Source organism: Pagrus pagrus (assembly GCF_965226575.1).
Source record: "Pagrus pagrus genome assembly, chromosome: 15".
Classification (NCBI taxonomy): domain Eukaryota; kingdom Metazoa; phylum Chordata; class Actinopteri; order Spariformes; family Sparidae; genus Pagrus; species Pagrus pagrus.
In genome coordinates this window covers 7,339,785-7,353,116 of record NC_140199.1, presented here as the reverse complement: position 1 = coordinate 7,353,116, position 13,332 = coordinate 7,339,785, and the positions used below count along the sequence as shown (strand labels likewise).

The 13,332-nt window shown below is 42.2% G+C and overlaps 1 protein-coding gene across 1 annotated transcript in view; it reads left to right on the top strand.

Annotated features, from left to right (window-relative positions):
• Positions 1-13,332, top strand: part of LOC311270389 (E3 ubiquitin-protein ligase NEURL1-like) — a 36,653-nt gene that overhangs the window by 5,783 nt on the left and 17,538 nt on the right. Inside the window, exons 2-3 of the mRNA XM_084375230.1 lie at positions 1,727-1,968; positions 2,930-3,251. Of these exons, the coding sequence (XP_084231356.1) occupies positions 1,727-1,968; positions 2,930-3,251 (564 nt within the window). The remainder of the gene's footprint in view (positions 1-1,726; positions 1,969-2,929; positions 3,252-13,332) is intronic.

Below are 13,332 nucleotides of genomic sequence, written 5' to 3'. Positions count from 1 at the left end.
AGCCATGATTCACTCATGTTCACATGGGAAAATTTATAAAAACTCCTGCTGAAAATTGTGAGTCAGATGTTCTCCTTTGGGTCTGTTCTCATTTTGACACTTCCTCTGACCGGCGAAGCACAATAAATGTCACTAAATCTCATTTAGCAGCAGCAGCAGCAGCTATTTTGTGTTCGTTTTCATTTTTTTCCATGGTGATAGAGCAGGTAGTGTGACTGTCAGGCATAAATATCCTGATTGATATGCAGACAACTGGAAATAACACTTACCACCCATGCCTTGCTATTATAAGACTAGCTTTGAATATACAGTTTACAGCAAGCTGCACATACTGTATGTTAGGGTTGGGCGTATTTATTTTTTGTTGTTGTTGTTTGCCAGTATTATAGCGCGGTATTACGTAAGTAAAATGTGTACTAAAAGGAATTAAAGGGATCAATCTATTTGTAGAAAACCAAAAGATTATATACTGAAGTACAATAGTCGTGCCTGTTACGTTAGCCGCAGCGCTAGCTCAGCTTGTGTTGCAGTTTTAACTTCCACAAAGAGCAAAGTGAAAACGTTTCCCACATCTAACCTACTGTGGTTATTTAACCGGCTAGGCTTAACGCTTAACGAACACAATTTTTCTGGACCCTCCCTTAATACCACATATGCCAACACTGCTCCTTTGTGCTAGTAGACGCTAGCAACATTAGCTGCAGAACATGCTAACGTAAAGTTCAACAGGCAAAACTGCGAAATAAACAGCAAAGTCAAAACGTACAGGTTTCAAAGTTTAATCTCAGTAAACTGGTTAGTTTTCCAGTTGTTGCGGGGATACTTCCATGAAAAATAAAGTTACTCCACTGGGCTTTCTCTTCCTCGGATGATGGGAGTAGATGAAGAGGGTTGTATTGGTTCTTGCAGACATCAACGGAAACATTGTGGCCCTCTAGTTGCGTTTTATCACAGCCACAGTAAAGCGCATTATTTTTAATGTGATAAAACACTTCTGACAGCATTGCGAAATCCGTGCCGTGGCAAAACTTGAAACGGGTGTACCCACCACCATTGATGTATACGCTTACGTAATAAATTAGCTGTGATGCTATATGATGTGCGAGCTTAATCATCTTTTGTAGTTGTTGCTCCATTTTCTTTCTAGTTATTAGTGTTCCAGCGTGTCTCGGCACAAGCTGCTAAAACACAAACCCGTTTAAAATCTGGCGAGATGTACAACAGCAAAAATGTGAAATGATCATTCGCTGTAATTAAAGCATTTCATATGAATTTTTCACAGCTGTAATGTTTTTAATTAAGGAACCGAGGGAGCAATTCTGTCCTTGTACTTGTGTTTTTATTTTTCCATCCAAGGACGTTTTTTTTTTGCACATAATTTAACTTGCACACTGCTCTTTCATATCTAATATTGGTGTGTGGATGTACTTTTTGCTGCCTTGAGAAGCTGAAAGCAGAAGCACAAATATTAGATTATGTTAAAGCATTTTTTACTTAACTGGATGTTACAGGATCTGGAAAGATATGTGAGAGGAAATGACATGTGACACCTGACACCATGAGTCCACCTCATGATGTTACACACTATCTGATCTAATATTATAATCTAATAAAAATGTGGGTCTTTTACCATAAATTGTTCCCCGAGATGGATTTATTCGGTAATGTAATTTCTGCTCTGCACCTGTGGATCAAACCAAGTGACCGCTGCTCTTTCTCCACGTAGATTCTATGAACGGCCCGTTTCCCGCCACGTCCCACCGGTGCCACCACAAGCCCAAGCGCTGCCTGCCCATCCAGCCATGCGGGAGTTTGTCGTCCTTCCCTCTGCTCTTCCACCCGAGCACCAAGGGCTCGCAGATCGTCATGGACCTGTCCCAGAGGACCGTCAAGAGACAGGCCAGCTTCTGTAACGCCATCACCTTCAGCAACAGGCCTATCGCTGTGTACGAGCAGGTCCGGCTGAAGGTAAAAATAACACTAGCTGAGCTCTGGTTGTATAATATCTTCTCATTTTTGACTGAGTTTTCAGAATGCCATGTGTAAACAGTGGAAAAATGCTGCCCACTAAAAAAAATCACTGGGTTAAAAATCTGACCCAGTTTGGGTTAATATAGCACCGCTGCAATAAACCGATGGTCTCGCTCTGTATGTTTTTATTTTTCCTCTCCCTCCATCGCTCTCGCTCTCTTTCTTCATCCCCCGTCTTTGCTCTCCTGTTTTGATTTTCTCTCTTTTCTCTCTCTCTGCTCTTGTGTGGGCCAAAGCAGCAGCGGCTTAGAACAAGTTTCCACTTCACCTATCAGGCCATCTATGTCTCGAAAGTGAGAGAGCAGGGCAAGCATTGCCATGTGAGGAATACTGTTATCTGGCACGGTGAATGCAAAGTAAATAGAGGTTCGAAATAAGACAAAAATCGTTTGCAGGTGATAAACATACCAAGGAAAATGGACCTCGTCTTATCTTGGAGATTTTTAGCCAAGTCGGTGGTTTGGCACTACGGATCGCAATTGTGGTCTGAGTGTCGGTCCAGGCTGAAATTTCTCAGCAACTGTTGGATAGATTGTCATGAAATCTGTTACGGACATTGAGGTTAATTTGTCAAATACTTTGGTTTATGGCAAAATACCTGCGAAACCAAAATTATTTCCATCAGCTGTAGTTTGAGTTTAGTGCTAATTAGCAAATGTCAGCATGCTAACATGGCAAAATGAGATGTGAACATGCAGAATGTTAACACAAATGGGTTGCACCTGCTAGCATTGTTATTATTAGTTTGCTAGCATGCTGACATTAGCATTTGGCCCAAAGCACAGCTGCAATGAAGTTTAGCTGCTAGCATGGTTGTAGGTTATCCCCTTAGCTTATAGTTCACATAACAAAGCAAAATGAAAATGTAAGGATTAATTCAAATATGTGTACCCTCCAGATCACCAAAAAGCAGTGCTGCTGGAGTGGTGCTCTTCGTCTCGGTTTTACATCCAAGGACCCATCGAGGATCAACCCAGACACCTTGCCAAAGTACGCCTGCCCGGACCTGGTCTCCCAGACCGGCTTCTGGGCAAAGGCCCTGCCGGAGGAGCTCTCCAATGAGGGAAACATCATCTCCTTCTGGGTGGACAAGAAGGGGCGAGTGTTTTACCGAATCAACGACTGCAGCCCGATGCTGTTCTTCAGTGGCGTGCTCGTATCTGAACCTCTGTGGGCTCTCATAGATATCTACGGCCTCACGAGGGGGGTCCAAATGCTAGGTGAGTGAACAAAACCTGTTGTGTTGTCACATTAAACTGTGGTTCACTGTTTAATATTTCATGTTATTATGAACAGAAACTCTCAGTCCTGCTGTGTATTTAGCTATACACTCTCTATTAGCTCCGGTAGCTAACAGGTAAGTAGCTCTCCACCGGTATACATTCTCTCTTTGGGATTTTTCATGTTCCTCGTGCTGACTAGCCAGAGCTATGAAACTGAAACAAGCACTGTGGAGAGAGAGCTAACTATGCTAACAGCATGAGCAGGCCCCCGGGACGATTGCCAGGCTCTGAAGCTAGTTTTTGTAGTGGCCAAACCCCAAAAAGACTTTTTCCCAAAAGCTAACATTGTGAAAGAAGTGTCTGCAAAATGGTGGATACGTTTTTTTGACTACGTGGTTGATACGTTTTTTCTGCACTATTAAATTATTTTATCCCCATTCAAGTTAGCCCAAGCGCTAAACCAGAAGTTAGCCGGCTCGGTTGGCGGAGCAGCTTTCATAGGAATGAGCGGGGCTCTGTAGCTGTGTCCAGATAACAATAATTAAACCGTCCTTGAGCATGAGAAGATGTTTGTCATTGGAAGCAAAATAGACAGAAAACAGAGTGTTTCTGGTTTAACCAACGCAGCTTTTTTAAGCTTTAGCCAGAAAAATCAGACCAATTTCATGCGTTGTAAATCACTCACACATGGCGCTTATTAAAAGCGGCGACGTGACTCACCGACACTAGCCGGCACGGAGCTCGAGCTTTTGAGCTAACAAAGCCCCTCAAATCCAAAAATAAATATTTTATATGGCACTGAAATGTATCATACCCTGAGTTAAAAATTTGATTGAGTTTCCATTTTCTCCTCTGAACCTCGCTCTCCTGTCCTGGATCTATAATTTTCTTCTTGTGGGAGGGAGGGTGCTGTTAAGAATTAACAAATCACCTATTGTACATACTCATACATAGAAAAATCCCTTTCATCCAGGAGACGTCCCGGGGAGGTTTGCTGTTCTCCAGGACAACGCGGCAACCATTAGTCTCGAGCTCTGCCTAATGACATTGCTCCTCTGAATTTTTATTTGTCCATTACTTTTGTTTATGTCCCTATAAAACTGATTCCCATCAGCCTCAGCTGTACTTTTTGCTCAGTGCTACATTGTTAGCATACTAAGCATGCTAAACTAAGGCCAAGGAGCATCGCTGCTAGCACGACTGTAGACCCTCTGCAGTCTTGTAACTGTAATGCTCAACGAGGAACCCATTCTGGATCTGATGTTTTTTCAGCGTGAACCGTTGAAAGGTGATGTTACACACAGCTGCTCTATTTTTTCCCCCACACCCACCAAATAGCTCAGTGGAAAAAGATGGTGGGAGATTAGGTAGATTGTATAGTTTCCACGGTTGTTAGTAACAAAGAAATGTCCCTAAAGGGGTATTTCAAAATGTTCTGAAACGCCTCTAACAAGTTCACCGTGCTCTTTAAAGAGTCGTTACATCAAAAGACATAAAAACACAAACAGGTCCCCCACAACCATTAGCCTAACAGCGGTTTTTCACCGAGCCATCTGAAGAATGTTTGGATTTTAAATTGAGACGTATTTATGACACGCATCATGCGTCGAAAAACAGCTGCCTCCAATTTTTGAAAACAATACAAAACTATGCAAAACAGATAAATAGGAATCCTTTTTCGGATGCCTCGGCACTTATTTATAACCATTTCCAAGAATTGCACAGCCTCTCTCCAAAGAATAGAGGCTGTCAGCGCCGTTAATAAAAATAGAAGAGGCTCCCATATTGTGTAGATAGTGCCATTTAACCTCATTTCTCCCGGTGTGGTTGACAGTGAGAAGCGTGCTATCTCGTGATGGGCTGTTTGGTATCCAGCGCCAGAGTGCGACTATCTGGGGTTCACTGGCCTCGCGGTGCTGACCAGCACACAGCTCTTGTCGAAGAACAAGAGGAGTGTGTTGGTCATCCCGAGAGGACAGACAAGAGGAGGGATGATGTCAGGTAATGACATGTCTGGGGGTGTTTTTTCCAGGACAATCAGACCAGTGGAATGTCTCACTCTTTGGATCCAAGTCTGAATTCGACTTCATGTGACAAGCGATCGACCCTGACACAGATTTATTTGTCTAAATTCGAACCACGTCCACTAAACGTCACGGTGTTACCGGAGAACTTTTTTTCCGTTTTGCAATTAAATTCAAGTTTCCCCACAATGTTTGGACATACTTCATGAAATTCTTGCATATGAATGAGGCCCGCAGCTCTAAATCCCACTGTTTCTTCTCTGGTTTTACCCACATCGATCTCCGTTATCCCCGCATTGATGGCTTAAACCAAAAATCCTCAGCCCTCAGTTAGCTGAAGGATCACTCGGCTATCAGCTTTCGTCTATAGCCTGAGAGCGTCACTACTCCGGAGCATGGTATATCTCAAAGGCCCTGTATTGTCTCAGTAGTTGGCCGCAGTTCAGTAAACACTTAGTCTCTGAAATATGGGCGGGCACATCAAAGTCTGGGGCTGCGAACTGGCACATGTGTGCATTTTCCTTTAACAGAAGGGTGCATTTTGCCTCCTAATGATGCTTACACTGGGGTCTGAAATTAATGCTGCACCAGCTGATAAATCGAGCCAAATTTCACCTGTTGTGGGCTTGTTATCACACAATCTGTCCAGGTGGGAATTACAGATCTGCTGCAGTTGTGTTTTCTTTTCTTTCTTTTTTTTTTTTTTTTCACAGGAAACAAATGGAGCGTGGAGCTGTGAATAAGCTCCATGGAGTGTAGAAAATGGCTTGGTTAGGTGACCTTGATTTGGCTCCTGAGATAAATGTTCAAGACAGCAAGGATATATAAGAAAAACAAGTTGTGAGAAACCTGATGACTTTGCCAGCCAGATAATGTGTTTCAAGAGTTCATGAGTTGTAAAGGGCCACTCCACCAATTCTACATATGAAGATCTACTTGACACTAAGAGTGCTGTTCAGTCTGCAAAACTTTTTAATAATATCTTCTCTGGCTCCGAAGGGGGCTTTTTAAAACAGCACTCTACTTGTTAAGCATTGCACTTCTGTGACATTGTGGAAATCACAAAAAAAGAATTAAAATGGATGCACACATCGTTCTTCTTGTCAAAACCTGACGCCACATTACCTGCAATGTAACGCAACCGCAGACACCTGGTTTGTTATGCTAGCAGCAGCCACTGTCTCAGCCTCCAGCAGAGATTAAAGCAAATATTATTTTTGATTTTGGCTTTCAACCATTATGAAAAGAAAAATAACATAAAGAAAAAACAAAACAATGAGTATGCAGCTGCTGCAATTATTCCATTTCAAGATGATGCTCATGTTTTGTCTTGTGTTATAAATCAAGCGCACCTATCTATTTTTCTTTGGTGAGATTTTGCCTCTCCCTTAAAGCTCAAACTGACTCCCAGCCAGGCTGCGGCATGTTTGGTTCAGCTTGAGCTGAGATAACACAAAGAGACAGAAAGATATCAGCAAGCGAAAGTATAATCGTATATTGGGAGAGCGAGCATTGATATGCACTGTGGCGGTGTGAAGTTAGAAGAGAGCCGAAGCATGTAACATGTCCAGAGCTGACAGTGTGTCGCTGGTCACCAAGCGGCTGAGCTCGGTATAGCGTGTGTGTTGTCCGATATGCGCAGATATATATATATACTTTCATTACTTTATAATTATTAAATTCCCATTGATGTTTCCTGCTTCAGTGCACTGGTGTAATACAGACCAATCTTTAATTGTGAAACATTAAACATCCTGCCTCCGTTACATATCTTTGTCAAGTGTTTGATAACTACATTTGAGGGATCGTTGCAATAAATGTGTGCATATCAGCCAAGAATTCTGTTGAAAAGCTTTTCTAGCTAGGTCTCCTAATAGTCCACCAAATGCATTGCATTCTGATTTGATTGTATATGTTGATCACATCTATTATCGAATGAACATTAACACTTTTTCTGCTCGTGTTGACAGGTGTTTATAGTCTAGTGTTCATATTAAGTCCTGGGTTCAAATGTTCAAGAGTCGGCAGCAGCGACCTAACGGAGAGTTTGATTGTTAAAATATTTTACTAAAAAATATTGTTTCGGAAAAATTTTAACAAATGATGCTGTTATAAAGTGATGGGGACAAAACTGTCCATTTCAAAAACAAAAAAAATGTAAATGGATCCTATGATATCAGCCTGATATCTGTATCGACATTGAGTACGGACTCAAGTAAGAACCAAATAAAAGGATAGTTGAAGCCTGTGATGTGCTGTATGTGACACATTTATTATTATTATTATTAGTTTTTTTTTATTATGTTTAAAGTTGATCATTTTCAAACGTGCAGTCTGTAAACCCAACTGACAAACAGTCAGGATGTCATGAGATCTGCTTTCCTTTTCTTAATCTGTCCACCAACTCTGTGAATGCACAGTAGTGCTTAAAAGCTGGAAAACCCCCCTTTGAATTCATGATGAGAAAATAACTATGAGAACCAAAATTGACTTCCCTGAAACATTAAACCTTTGTTTCTCTAAGCCGAACCATTCTTTTGTTGTGACCTCATTTTCCAGCTGACGAAGCCGTCAGCTCAGACCAATCAGCCTTCACTCTCTTTTTATGTTAAGGCCCTCGTAGTGAGCATAACTGCATCTGATCACATCCTTTGTGTGAATGGCTTCCTCGCCTTTAATGCTTTTATGGATTAATTATGAAAGCGTCCCCCGCTCACATGTCAGGACACGTTAGCGCACCTGTCACCGTTTTTGTCGGCATAGCACCACCTGAGCACAAACGTCGACACGATGCATCACGGCCACTCTGACGTAATCTTGATTAACTGTTTCTGTGATCCTTCCTCTCAAAGTAACTCTCGCTCCGCGATATAGTTGCATCATGTTTTTTGTAAATAACCTGATTTCCTGTCATTCAGCAGCAGTGACCCACTGTGAAAGTGATCCATTCTAGCATTCGGATGGGTTTCTTTTTTTTAGCCTGTGGGTAAACCACATCAAACACACGCTCGGCAGGATTCACATACTGTTGTGCCGGTTTGATCTTTTACAACCTTACATGCTGTATTAACAAAACTCTTCAAAGCAGCCATCCATCACTGCCTTTTCACCTGTGCTGTCTCTGTCGACAAACAGATTTTCCTGCTCTCAGGTCTTATTCTGATGTTTAAGGATCCTTTCAAGAGCGATGTTGTTTCCTCTCTAAGCCGCTATCAGGGGAGTGCAGTTCGGCAGCTAGCCACCCATGCACGGAGTCAAAGGTGATCCTCAGATCAGTGAGACAGCTTGAAAGCTGAGATGGTGTTGCGTAAGAGAGGAAGCTAAATTAATCTGCTGAAATCAAACTGAGCCGCAGGGGTTGTCCAGACCAACAATGCTGCCCATGCAATTTAAGAAAGATCTGTTACATCACCACACTTGTCCTACTCACGTAGCTATCAATAAAGACTAAAGTGCCTTGCTTGGGTTTTTGTACAGAACAGTCTGTGCTGTGAGGATCTGCGGCACAACGCTGAGACACATTAGCCCAGGGAGGGACTCACAAAAGGTCTCCTCAAGTGTATAATATGTCTGAAGCCGCATAACTGTTCTCAAAGCACAGTTTGTCAGCTGCATTTTCAAAAATGTCTTTGTTTACTGTGTTTTTTTCCGAGCGGTTGTGTAAGAAAACCTAATGCCCCCTCTTTATCTGGCACTATCACCTTCAAGAAACAAAAAAACACAATTTTCTCTTTTTTAAGTGTTCAAGTTTGCAAGGTAAGTTTTTCATTTCACTTTTTAGCATTTGAGTTTCGTGGACTTGGTTGTATAAGCTCGGGAAATCAGGTCACAAATAACTTGCAAGTGTTTTTTCCCCCCGTTTCATTTCCCTGAAGCGGAGCACATATGGGAATGCTATACCTTTCTGCAGTCAAGAAAAGTACCAGCGCTCACTTTACACATGTACGGCTGCAGTCTTAACAGAGTGTGTTTGTTTATGGGACGACTCCCGAGAGGCCACACAGCATCCTCCGTTTTGTACAGGTATGATGGATTCTTTCCAAGTTAGATAAGCGGAGCGAGTCAAAGGCATCTTTTGATGGATGCAAGATGCTCTACTGGGGGTTTGTTTACTAGAGGTAGATGAGTCACTTAATCACTGACAGAATGGTAGTGATCCGTGAGACCGGCGTCAGCTAACATCATCTGCAACCTGTCTCCCTAGTCATTAGAGAAGAATCCAAAATGGCTGCCAGACTGTCAAGAGGCTGAATACCTCTCAGGTGATTAAGAGGAGGGTGTTGACATCCATCATCTCCGTACACGGCATTGAGATGCATGCGGCCTGTAGAGCATCATAGTGGGGTAAAACCCACTGCTGTATGCTTTTCATGCGCGCTGGCATTCAGAGACGTCATTTACATCTGCAGCGCCGCGGACAGAGAGAACAGTTGGTCTATCTTAACAAATGTCAGCTGGATTTCCATGACATTTTTCACAGACGTTCATAGACTCCAGAGGATGAATTCTTACTATTTTGGTGGTTGTCGGACTTTTCATAGCACCACAAACAGGCTTTTTGGCAATAAAAACAGGTATTTTAAGCCAAAACATGATCTTTTTCTAACCCTAACCAATGAGGTTTCGTGCCTGAACCTAACCGGAGCATAAGAACAATGTTGACATAACATCAAAGTGACAACAGACGCCGCTGTTGCAGAAACAACTGGATTGTTTCCGTTTTCCTCAGAGACAAAACAACACAGGACAAAAAGTCTAGAATAGAAATGCGAACATAAACAGTATTGGTGCCAGGCTGCCGACCTGACTGGATCACCAGGGAACCAGTCTAAATGGTTTCATTATTCTGTATCCATTACATTGTACATTGTGTCTCGTGACTTTTTCTAAAGCGCCGCCATGTGGATTTATTTAAAATGTCTCGACAACAACTGGACCATGGATTTCAATGAAATATTTCCAGTTTTTCCAATACTTCTGGTCAATAATACTAATAATATTCTCATTATCCTCAGCTGTACTTTGTGTTGAGCGCTAATTAGCAAATGTTAGCATCCTAAAACACTAAAATCAGAACACGGTGATTATTTTCTCTTTGGATTCATTCGTCATGTTAGCATGCTGACGTTAGCATTTAGCTGAAAACAAATTCTCCTTTCAATCAGTTGGTGCACGACTGCAACATGTTTCATCGTTGTCTCAGGAATCATTTGAAACTATTCCTATTCCCTATCTTTTCAAGATAAAACAGCCTGTAAGCAGATGAAGATTGCTTCTACTCATACCTGTTTTGTCAACAGATAGAGAGATTGCGTGGAAACGCTGAAAAGCTCTGTGCTGCACGAACATGTCGGGTTGTCTCAACCTGATTGTGCTGTACTTTCCTTTCTTTGTGTCTATTTTTGTCCGTGTTCGCTCAGCGTGCCTCGCGCTCACGCTCACTTGCTACAGATCTCACTTATTGTTTCACTTGTCAGCACTGATTATGTGGAGTTTAACAGTGTTTTGATTCGTAGATAAGATGGTTTTAAATATAGAGAGGTCACATAGGTGCACCCTGTCACAACTGGCCAGATATACAGCCGGGGTCGGGTCAGCCTGGTAACAATGCAGGTAAAAATGGCTCGGTGTGACAGGATGAAGCTGAAAATGAAGGCTGTAAGACATACAATTGAAATAAAATACATGTATGTTCAGTGTTTATCCTCTGTTATGGTATTACAGTCGAGGCCTGGTCTCTACCTGTTTCCACGGGGCTTCATAAAAGAGCAGCACTAAACTCTTTTGTTAATGATGATCGATAGCGAACGCCCGAAACGTCTGATTACCCTGAAATACTGCAAATGGATGTTGTACTATTACATTCGATTTCTGGTCTGCTGCTTCTAGCCAAATCCTCCAAAAACAATAAATTGTGGATTCAGGATGGAAATAACAATATGCAAAGTCATCAGTCACATCTCAGTTTCCAGCCAAAGGCAAACAGCAGACAGTGAGGGAGAACAGCACCGAGAGATGCTGGATGTCTCCATATTATAAACATTTAGTAATTTCCTTGAGCTGAATTCTTTTGGCACAATTAGTCTGAAATCATGAATCATACTACGGCCTGTCGCCCTTTTTTTCCCCGCCCTTTGCTTACCCGAACCCCGAAGGAACGAGTTCCTGATCCTGTGTGCTGATCAGAATAATAAATCAAGTGAAAAGTGGTCTTTTTTCAAGAGACTGGACACTTAAACCTGATTATAGTCGCATTAAGATTTTGCAAGACTGTGCTCCCAAGTTCTCCTCTTTTGGAAATCATCGAAGCCTGAAACTGTTCAGGTCAAAAGGACCCGTAACGGCCATGTTGATACCTTTTTTGGGTAAAAATGATAAGGCTGCAGAGGTACATTGTCCGTCTTTGCGTTCCCACTATGACGCTGAAGCTGTAACTGTGCTCCTTGGCAATCAGCCAGTCCTTTAATCCCTTCTCAAGGGCAGCATTTTGCTAAATTGTTTTTACTCAACTCAATACTTTCACATTCATTAAGGAAAAAGGGCAAAATTAAAGGGGTTTTATGGAAAAAACTTGTAGCAATTTACACGTAATAATGACTTTTTTATTGGCCATATGTGAGCAAATTGTAACGCGACTTGAAAAATGAGACCTTTTTCCGTTTCTGGATGATTAGGTTAAGTTGTTTAATGCTGCTGGACTGTGGCTTTCTATGGGGAGGACTTGAATTTTCTGCTACAGTCCAAAGGAAGTGACTTTATAGACGTTCTCGAGGGCCTCGTCTCAGTGCCTCTCTGAGAGCAACAGTAGCTAACAACGACTTCCAACACGACACAAAAGTTTCACCGAGCGTCCTTAAAAACCCTTAAAATGCCAACAGTCGAGCAGGATTATTGAGTGTGGTGCCAAAGGAAAGTCTTCTTCATCGAATTTTGTCTATCTGGAGGTGGTTTCACCTTGATTGTCCTCCGCAGCTGCACACTTGACGCTACATCCTGATAACACCGATTTGTAATTATAGTGCGTGAGTCTGTTAACTACCAAACAATACTCTGAAATACTATGAGGATTAGAGTGTAGTATTTATATACAGTGTCAAAATGGGGATGCAAATAACCTCGATGATCTAAATTCCAGTGCAAAGGCACATGAGGATAGTTGATCTGTAATGTCTTTTCGTGGTTGGGCGCTGTCTACCAAACTGGCATATGACGATCGCCCACAGTGGATAAACTGTCCCGCTGTCGCTCTGATGGCAACCTGCAACTGCCTGACTCCCGTCACCGGCTTAAGAGCCTGGATATAGTCTGACATACATTACTGTGCCTGTTTTAAAAGGGTCTTTGTCTTTGCACCACGTGTCAGCCTCAGGAACAGGAACAGATAGCAGGCCAGCAATACTGAAGAAGCTAAGCTAAGAGACTGCAAATAACAACGGCGCACTAACAGGGGGCTGAAGGGATGTACTAGTTTTTGTTCTCTCTGGTGGAGGGCCTTTGAAAATCACGATGTTACGATGGTACAGCCATCAGTGCAGGTTGGGAGCTGCCAAGGCTTTTGGACATGTAGCACAGTAAAAAATAAGAGTAGGAGAAGAAAAAATTACACAATTACTGCTGATAGAAGGTCAACCTGCACTAGATAATAAGCCTTCTTCAAAAAATCTGCAGTACTTTGGCTGTAATCAAGAAAAAAAAAAGGGTTGGAGGAAGGAAACCATGGCAATGGTGAGGCTGGTGTGAGTCAGGAGCAGAGCGCGACGCCAAGAAATGACTTTAATAAAGAAATAAGTAAGAGATTCACACATTCGGTGAGATATCGGAGGGTGAATCGTCTTCGTCAAAGCCAGCATTCAAAGAGCACGTATCATTGTGACTCTGTATGTGTGTGTAGATCTTAATTTCCATTTATTCAAATTAGATGAGCCTGGCAAGTACAGAAGCAAATGTTACAGTTGAGTCATGCAAAAAACCTAACGGCTGTACGGTGAGGGAATCAAGATTTTCCCTTTATTATAACTGAAGTAAAGTCGTCCCGTCAGACAGTCGGTTACAAT